General features: G+C 33.0%; 1 protein-coding gene across 1 annotated transcript; it reads right to left on the minus strand.

Annotated features, from left to right (window-relative positions):
* Nucleotides 1–28: 28 nt before the first annotated feature.
* On the minus strand, nt 29–9,811 carry LOC134267678 (tRNA-dihydrouridine(20) synthase [NAD(P)+]-like). The gene is made up of 14 exons (XM_062749892.1): nt 9,735–9,811; nt 9,437–9,560; nt 9,140–9,185; nt 8,177–8,268; nt 7,940–7,983; nt 7,637–7,697; nt 7,361–7,408; nt 6,589–6,654; nt 5,497–5,654; nt 2,572–2,737; nt 2,116–2,240; nt 995–1,147; nt 623–710; nt 29–487 (listed from the first exon to the last, which is right to left on the minus strand). The coding sequence occupies exons 2-14, from the start codon at nt 9,554–9,556 to the stop codon at nt 128–130; spliced, it is 1,527 nt and encodes a 508-aa protein (XP_062605876.1). The 5' UTR covers nt 9,557–9,560; nt 9,735–9,811; the 3' UTR covers nt 29–127.
* Between the last annotated feature and the right edge of the window lie 205 nt (nt 9,812–10,016).

Raw genomic sequence — 10,016 nt, forward strand, 5'->3', positions numbered from 1 at the left:
TGTTTGTCACAACTTTTTTCATAAATAAATATTACTCTCCAGAAAGTGTGCAACACAAAACAAAACAAAAAGAATGGTAAAAAGATTCAAAGGAACTGAATAGAAATGTGGTTGTTCTGGCTAAATATTAGCCAGCATCTTCATCAGGACAGACTTTTTTATTTCTTTCACCGGCATGAGTGTCACATTTTCTTTTTGCAGACTGAGACATATCAGAGTTCTTCCCCTTGTCACAGTTTTCCTGATTTCCATTGTCAATGTTGATCAAGTTTTTATCAATTTTAAGCCCTAGCCACTGAACTCGACATTTTTCTAACTGTTCTGAGGGCTCTTCTACGCGGCCGTCAACAATATCCAGCACTGTGGTTGCCACGGCAGCAGACGCCTGCTCTGCCAGCTGTTTGGACTTCTCCCAGTAAGGGGTCGTGAACTCATTGTTGTTCAGATGAAGCACACAGTTAAAGTTCCTATCCACAGCTCTCTCAGTCTGGAAAAAAATTGATTGGAAAAACATGAACATAGTGAGTAATCTAGTTAGAAATATCTTCCTAGTAAATCAGACATTACATTAAACACATATATTTATCTGCATGTTTTTCCCTGACAGTTGTAGAATACTTACAGTAATATATACTGGCTTGTTGATGTTTTTGGATTTGGTCCACTCAAACAGTTTAAGTTTGGGGCTTATTTTGATGGAGAAATCCTTCCTAAAGAAAAAAGAAAAGTTTTAAATGAAGAATGTGTGCATGTACCACTGTTGTTGCAAGTCGGAAAATGCTCGTTTAGTCTTGAAAGTTAACAGCTATTTGTCATTAAGTTCTAGCCATCTGGGTCTTGTTGTCATTTAGCAAATAGAGTAGCCAACATTTTTTAATTACTTAATTGCAAAACTTAAGCATATACACCTGCGATTCAAGTACAAAAGAAGTTTATAATTCAATGTTTAAAAAAGAAATATTTTGGAAAAAAAACTTTTCATTTTCAAACATACTTTTCAAACCGTAGTGGCATACATATCCTGTATCCCCCGTCATCCTTTGTCACAACAGAAACCTTCCCATCTTCTGACTGTTCTTCATCAGATTGTTTTCTGGTCAAATTATTTCTGACCTTTAAGAAATATTCCTTCAATCCCCAGATCTCACTGAAAAAAAAATTAAGGTTACTCTCATGTCAAATTTAAATGTACTGGTTAAAAAACAGAACAAATATGTATCCAATTAATTTAATATTAGAAAGCTAAAATTTCAATCAAGGCACAAGACCCGAGGGCCTCAATGTTCACCTGAGTCACTTTGGCTCAATTGTTAAAAAAATTGTTTTCAAAAATATTTGTTTTCCCTCTTCATTCTGATCCTTGAATCGTTGCTTGAATCCACACAACATGGAGTTTCTGAATATTACGACTAATTTGACCTTAGTGTTTGGAAGGAATAATCAAATTCCAATTAACATGAACTAAATCATCAAAAAACCATTATAATATATTAGGTTTCCACTGAATGACATTGGAGACAGTCTGCAATGTCATTTAGTGGAAATCTGATCAGACAGAAGAGTGGACATGCATTTTTCAAAGCTTTACTCTGAATCAAGTAAGTACCGGTAGATGATGTTGAATGCTTTTCGGGGGCATGTAGATGTTACGTATTGTTTTCATTACGGCTTTCTCCTTAGAGTCTAAAAATGAATGATAAGTGACATAACTCATCTAAATATTAGTAGAGATTGAAGGTATTTGTTTTTGAAAGTTTCCTTCTGTACTGAAAACAGGAAGGCCAAAATATAATGATTGTTAAATTCAGATGAGGGTTAAGTTATGAATAATATTCACATCAGTCTTGATGTATTCTTCATTTCTTTAACTTTTCTTATGAGGACCAATTTTTTAATTTGATCTAGAAATTAGAAAGACAGTAATTATTTTTTGCATCCCTCAACAGCTGTTTGTATGTGTATTTGAAAATCAAAGAAATTGACTAAGAGTTTTGTGCACAAGTTCCCGTATCTTAAAAGAGAATGATCATGATGGTAACAAAAATTTAAAGTTTATTTTCATCAAGAAGTCAAGTTAAATGTTAAAACTCAACATCTTAATTCTATACATCTCACCTGATTTCCTCCATGCTCATTGCTGCCTGAGTTAGTTCCCCTTCTGGGAAGTCCAGCATATTGTCATGCATCATCTGTAGAACACAGTACTTAGTGTTCACCCAGTTATTGTCCCAGTCAATGGCCTATAATTAGATCATAAACAGTGGTGCTTCACTGATCAGTTCTACACAATACAGGTAAAATTTTGGTCTATTTATATCTGTACACTTGCCTGCCATTTAATCCCCATTTGTCTTTATTTTGAACAATCAATGTGTTTCAGCTTACAAAACTAATAAAGATGTACTAAATCATTGTCAAATCAGTACAATTTTTATTTCAGATATGGTCTTCTTTTGCAATAAATGTGTACTATAGTATTGTACTATATATGTAGTGAACTATCATATCCATCAACTACTTTTCTCTGTTTGGACTTTAGAAAAGATTTATGAAATAGACAAGCCTCCTCACCACTTTGACATACTCTTTGACAATTTCTAGAAGTGGAAGTTTTCCTTCTGGCCGGAATATTGTAGGATTCCACTCAGCAGCTCTAGCTATCATAACAGAGGAACAGCCACTAGCATGCTTAAACACAGCAATGTCTTCATACACCTTTATCTCCTTAGATCCACCACTAGAAAAGTAAATACCAGTGCTGCATTGTCATTCAGAATTTATTTCTCCCTTCCTACTCTTACAACAAAATAATTTTAATTTCATGAACAAGAGGCCCATGGGCCACAACGCTCACCTGAGCACTGTGACTAGAAAAAAATAGTTATTGGTTTATTATTGAAAAGTTTAAATCCAAAAGTAGTCCCATGATCAATCATGTATTTGCTATTCTTGAGAAGATGATTTTTAAAGAATTTTCCTATATATTTCTATGTTAAACTTTGGTCAGCCATTGTGGCCCCATCCTACCCCCGGGGTCATGATTTGAACAAACTTGAGTCTACACTACCTGCGGATGCTTCCATATAAATATGATCCATTATGGCTTTGCCATTCTTGAGAAGAAGAATTTTAAAAAGTTTTTCCTATACATTTCTATGAAAAAATTGGTTGGCCATTGTGGCCCCGCCCTACCGCAAGGGTTCATGATTTGAACAAACTTGAATCTACACTACCTGAGGATGCTTCCATATAAATATGATCCATTATGGTTATGCTATTCTTGAGAAGATGATTTTTAAAGAATTTTCCTATATATTTCTATGTAAAACTTTGGTTGGCCATTTTGGCCCCGCCCTACCCCCAGGGATCATGATTTGAACAAGCTTGAATCTACACTACCTCAGGATGCTTCCATACAAATATGATGATTTATGGCTTTGCAATTCTTAAGAAAAAGATTTTTAAAGCATCTTCATATATATTTCTATCTAAAACTTTGGTTGGCCATTTTGGCCCCGCCCTACCCCCGGGGGTCATGATTTGAACAAACTTTAATCTACATTACCTAAGGATGCTTCCGTATAAATATGATGAATTATGGCTTTGTCATTCTTGGAAAGAAGATTTTTAAAGAATTTTTTCTTATACATTTTTATGTAAAACTTTCGTCGGCCATTTTGGTCCCGCCCTACCCCCGGGGGTCATGATTTGAACAAACTTGAATCTACACTACCTGAGGATGCTTCCCCATTACTTTCATCTTTCATGGCACAGTGGTTCTTGAGAAGAAGATTTTTAAAACATGCCACCAAATTTTCATTAATTCCCAATTATCTCCCCTTGAATGAGGGCGTGGCCCTTCATTTGAACAAACTTGAATCCCCTTTACCCAAGGATGCTTTGTGGCAAGTTTGGTTGAAATTGGCTCAGCGGTTCTTGAGAAGAGGTCGAAAATGTGAAAAGTTTACAGACGGACAGATAGACAGCTAGACAGACAGACAGACGGACGCCGGACAAAATGTGATCCGACAGAAAAGCTCACTTGAGCCTTTGGCTCAGGTGAGCTAAAAACTATGACAGCTTTAAAAATATTTAATGATTGATTTTTTTTTTTAAAGTCACTTGCCCACGGGCAAGTGCTTTTTAAAATTCATTTGCCCTCCTCTAAAATTCACTAGCCCAGGGCATCGGGCAATGGGATTTGTCAGTCCTTAGCAATGACTGGTATAGAGAGTGTCTCTGATTTAGTCTTGATTAAAACATTGCTGTGATGTCATTCCTTTGTTCTTGTAGTCTAAAAATTTACCTGTGGCAGTCTAATATTAGTGAGCAGTCTGATATTAATCGTAATATCAGACTGTCTCAGTACTGATATCCTTCAAAATTGGACTGCTACTGCACAAAGGAAATGAAAACTGTGATTATTTAACCAAGAGTAACTTAAATTCCTCACATCCAATGATAATTTTGAAACACTGAATTTTCAGAATTGCAAAATTTAAAAAAAAAACTTTTAATTACACAGAATATACTGCAACAGAAAAGGGAACATGCGGCACACCAGAACATGCAAAAAAAGGGGGGTAAAACTTCTAATAGAATTATTAAACTTTAAGAAATGTTGTAAAAGAGTAGGTGCACTGGTGTTCAGCAGAGAATCACAGAAACTTTAAACCCCAAAAATAAATTCAAAATAGAACACAAACTTTAGACACTATAAAGAACAATATTCAAACAATTTGTTATTATTTTCCTTAAGAGAGAAAAATACCTTTGCAAAATGAAGGTAGCTAGGCCAAGTTTATGATAATTAATGCTTATATTGTCAGATTCGCAACAAATTTTGGAAGAAATTTGAGAATTTCAACATTTCCCTCAAAACCCACGGATTATTGACTTTGTTTTTTCTGTAATTGAGCATCAAAAACAAAGGTACATAAAGACACTAACATAAAAAAAATGAAATGGACTAATGTACATGTACCTTCAGCATCTGCTTAATTTTCTGTGGTTATATTTCATATCTCCTTTTTCCATTCCATTCCAAATTTATCATTCACTAGATTGTCTGTATGATAATTCTTTGCACTGCTTTAATCTACATGTATGTTTTAAGGAAGAACAATTTAAAATCAACACTCCTTCAAATTATTTCAAATGCCTTTTACATGTACAATGTAGCCGAATACTTTAATACTGAGTACTTTTCATTTAAGCCTGCATTCCTGAAAGAATTGCTTCAGTGGTCATTAACACCTTTGTCTTTTGTTCTAATATCGGACTGTTGCAGGTAAATCAAAACGCAATGTTTTAATACCATATATGCCTCATACAATTATGTATTAAAAAATTTCAGACAGTTTTCGGCCCAACTGTCTGATATTTTTTAATACAGAACTGAATTCCGGATATATCCAATACTGACATCATTACTTACTTAGCAATGATTGGTATAGATAGAGTTTCTGATGTAGTCTTGATGACATCATTACTTACTTAGCAATAACTGGTATAGAGAGAGTCTCTGATATAGTCTTGATGACATCATTACGATTAGGATGCCTCGGTCTCTCCTCTTTTGTGCGACCATGGACACCTACTGCTGACACACCTGTACTCTCTATCAGTCTGACTAACTTGAGTGTATCCTCCAACTGAAATTTAATTCTTTTATGTAATCTAAGTAAATCTGATTCATTACAAAGATGCTTGAAAAAGACAAATGTTGCCCTTTAAGAACAGAAACCACAGCTGCATCAATGCTTGTGTATTGTGTATGCCTGTTAAGGCTAAAAAAAAATTAATAGTTTCTCGGGCCAAAACAATCAAAATTCAATGCGGCAGGCAGGCTTTTCTTTTTTTTTTTTTTTTTTTTTGAAGCAGGTTTTACACCTTTTAAAGCAATTTCTTCAATAAAATGATAATATCTACTAATTCTTCATTTTTGTTCTCTGAAATTAGTTATAATATGTATTCAACTTTAAATAATGTTATTCCAAACATTTATTTAAAAGTTAATTAATAAAATATTGTAAATTTAGAAGAAATGTTTTGTTTTTCTAATAAAAACGTCTATCTTAGGCCATGCAAAATTAATTCCTTGGTTCTCAGGCCTTTTTTCAAGAAATATGATGAGGGAGGGAGGCATTTTTTTTTTACTTTTTATTGCCCCCAAACATGATGAGGCAGCTTTTTACATTGTACAAAACCTCAAAAAATGATGAGGGAGGTGATTTGTTGTTTTTATTTTATTGATTTAGCAATAAAAAGGGTCAATGAGGCGCCCTTGGAAGAGATGAGGGAGGGCCTGAGAACCAAGAAATTAATTTTTTTTGGCCTTAGCATTTATGAAAAGGGGAATAACTCAATTTTCTTTTTCAACTTGGAAAAATTGAAAATTGATCGATGCGGCCGTTTTTGAACTGATGCTGCGGTGCCTGAGAAACTATTGATTAATTTTTTTTGGCCTAAATATTGAAATTTTTTCATTCTCAGAAAACCAGAGCTAACTGTGGCATGGCCAAGTTAGACACATGAATTAAAAATAATATTTAATCTTTATTTTCTTTGTTAATTATATATACTTACGTTTGGAAAGACTCGGATCTTGCAGGTGACAGGAACTGATAGTCCATTAACAAGGGTGGTCAGAATCTAAACAGAAAAAAAATCAAAGGTGTTTGTTTTAATGGTCAAGTACATTGTACAGTAAAACTCGTTTAGTACGAACATGGATATAACGAATTCACGGATATAGTGAATTTTTTCTGGGTTCCCGGCAAAATTCTGAACAAATCTTTGTAAAATTTTACGGTTATAATGAACTCTGATATAACGAATTTACGGATATAGCGAACTGATTTTGAGTCCCGTTGAGGTTAAATAAGATGAAATTTACATGTTTTCTAACGATCTTTCAAAGATCTTAAAATGTAAGAAATTAAACTGACTTTATTTTCTTTTAGCCTTTGTATAAAAATTCAATTCATGATAAAACCGTAGTTATCCAAGGTATGTTTTGTGATATTTGCTTCCCTAACATATTTGGTGGTAACACGTCAAGGAAAACTTGCATATTGCGAATTCACTATGTATGGTTATACGAATTTGTTATACGGATATAACGAATTACGGATATAGCAAATTAAATTAACAGGTCTCCATGGCTTCGCTATAACCAAGTTTTACTGTATATCATCCCTTAGAAAAATACATTACGGTAAATTCTAAAACTCCAAGTAAGGATTAAGAGTCATTGAATAAGACAGAAACTCAAAAAGACATCAATAATCTATATTAGATGGAAGTTATCAAAACATAATTTGTTATAACAATCTACATTTTTTCTTGTTAAACTGACCTCTTTGACCTTTTCTGGTTGAGTAAGTAGAGCAGCTCCCATTCCTCCCTGATAAATAACAGTAAAATGTGTTACAAGTGCTAAAAGAGAGGACCACAGGTAACATTGCTAACATGTCATCTTTACAGATGATGAAATTTCATTTATAAGTAGTTGCAGATGTTTTCAAAAGAAACTCAAACAATTACTCTGATTAAATAAAGATTAAATTATTTTTATAATTTGAATAATAAAAAAATAAAGTCACTTAGGAAAACTGCTACATGTACTACTCACCTTAATGGAAAATTCTTTTGGACAACCCATATTAACATCGACACCAGCAACAAGGTCTTGTCTGTTAAAAGGCATGAGAAAAAACAAATAAAAATACATTTAGCTCCTTGAAACTTACATATATTCACAAAAAAAGATATACACAAATATTTTTTCTCGTGTGTCTTTTGGCATAAAGTTTTTGTTCTTTGAATCTATGATTCAATAAATAGAGATAAACAATCTTTATTTTAAAAAAAAAAGACCCTTTATATTCTTATGAAATTGTTGTTTAATGATAAATCTAAAACAAAATTAACTTACATTTTCTGGGCAGCTTTCAGTGCTCTTTTGGCATCTGCTGTGCCCTACAGATAAACTCTTTAATATTATACAACTTACTTTTTTCTCCAAGATTTGAAAAATATACAGTGTGGTTAGATGTAATTCAAATTTCCTTACTAATAGTAATAGAAACTCAAGGAATGAAAAATGAAAAAAAGAAGCCACAAGGATTGTATACAATATGAAGTTAAATGACAATACTTGTGAAAAACTTACTATTTGAAAGATAAGTTTGTCTTTTTCCTCAGGAAATGTCCTAAAAATGATGGTTCCATCACTCAAAACAAAATCCACTGTTCCAAGTGCAGCTATACCCCAAAAAATTGAACAAGATGAAAATTTACATTTTAAAAGAAGGAAACCGTTAGCATTGAACAGATATTTTTTCTGGCAGATTGCAAACAGGATTTGAGCCCATATTGATTTTCATTAATTGACTTAAGAAAAAGCAGAACTCTTGCTTATCATGATAATATACTAAGTTTAATCTAAAAACCATGAGCAGATATTTTCAAAGAAATAATGCATATTTACTAAGTGATACATGTAAACAGAGTAGTAATACCAGAATCCCTGACACAGTGGAACAGAAATTCAGAATTTTGGAAATGGTCATCTTATTTATATACTTTTGTTTGTTTGATAAATATACAGGAAGATTATTGTAGAATTTATACATTTCCACTATACAATCAGTAGGGGTTCCATCCTTTCACTAGATTCTGCAGAATTCTGGTCTGGAATTCTGGTAAAGCCAACAGTTTGACTGCTTGTTCAAAAGTAAAGAAGGAGTTCTTTTTTAAAGACTGGATTAATTTTGTGGTTTTTATCATATTACCCCACTCCTCTGGCACCAAAATGAAATGGGGGGGGGGGGGGGGGTAATTTTGTTTTAAAGTGCAATGTCAAAATTGGTTCAGCAGTTCCATAACATAATTTGAATGGTTTAAATGTTAATTCACGAAACATTGAATGACTGACAAATCAGAGTGAAGTAAGGTGAATTGTGACATAAAAAACGTGTAAGAGTTAAGCAACTAAGATTAAGAGGAATCTTAACTAAGATATGTTAGAGTCAGGTTGTTGAATAAAAACAGAGAAAAAAAATAATACTCAGGTTTCAATAAAAAAAATTAAATTTATTATTTGTATTCTTGACATTCCAAATAAACTACTTACCATTCTCAATTCTCTTTGACTTGAGAATTTTGAAGTCAATAATTTCCTAAAAATAGGCAGTATAAATATAAGTTCAGGATTTTTAAAGAAAAACACAACATGCACGAAAAAAAAAATCTTTTCTGAACTGTTTTCCATCGGATGGTTAACATGTTTTGATCTTTGATGTGAAGTAAATTGTCCAATTCTCATTGATGTTGATGTTATTAGAAACTTAAGGGTGGTAAACCTTAGTGGGACATTTTAACGCAGATATTGAACAATAATATTTGAGAGAAAAAACTGAAAAAACTTTACCTCACAATATACCAAGTCTGCCCCGTATTTCACAGCAAGCAGCCTCATGGGTAAAGTTCCAACCCTGACCATTGGGGCAAGCATGGTCTTATTCTTGTACAAGTCAGAATTTTTTACCATGTTTCTGTTAAGATCTGCAAGATCTTTAAATGCAATTACATCATTTTGTATTCAACTTCAAATATTGCCTATTTTCTTTTAAGCTGCATAAGATCTTAATTGATTACAGAACTAGATTTTCAAAAAATCAAAATATTGTATATAGTTTACATATGTTCAAATCTCCCTTCTACTTTACCTGAATTTTGTAGAAAATAGGTTTCACAACTGAAAATTTCTTTGACACATCTCATTTCATGGGCGCAGACATCTTGGTCAGCGTTTCTTAAACGTACTATTGATTTGTCAAGAAAAACATTACATTCAAACATTTAAGAGACGTAAATGCTTGTACGCATGCGTCTAAAGATTTTTCTTATGGCGGCTTATTTACACATGTGAAAGTAAAGAAAAACTAGAAAGGTAAATTATGCTTTTAATTCATTTGTGATCACGTTTGCCAGCTTAGTTCGGTACTGAT

This window comes from Saccostrea cucullata, unplaced genomic scaffold (assembly GCF_032062105.1).
Source record: "Saccostrea cucullata isolate Sc308-1 unplaced genomic scaffold, CSIRO_AGI_Scuc_v1 ctg2518, whole genome shotgun sequence".
Lineage (NCBI taxonomy): Eukaryota > Metazoa > Mollusca > Bivalvia > Ostreida > Ostreidae > Saccostrea > Saccostrea cuccullata.

Bases quoted from the DNA above. Each gene is read 5' to 3' on its own strand.
- LOC134267678 (XM_062749892.1), bottom strand. From the start codon at position 9,556: ATGGTAAAAAATTCTGACTTGTACAAGAATAAGACCATGCTTGCCCCA. The intron at 2,241-2,571 runs GTGAGGAGGCTT...ATCTAATTATAG, and splicing joins TCAAAGAGTATGTCAAAGTG to GCCATTGACTGGGACAATAA. The intron at 488-622 runs GTAAGTATTCTA...ATTTTTTTCCAG, and splicing joins ACAAGCCAGTATATATTACT to ACTGAGAGAGCTGTGGATAG.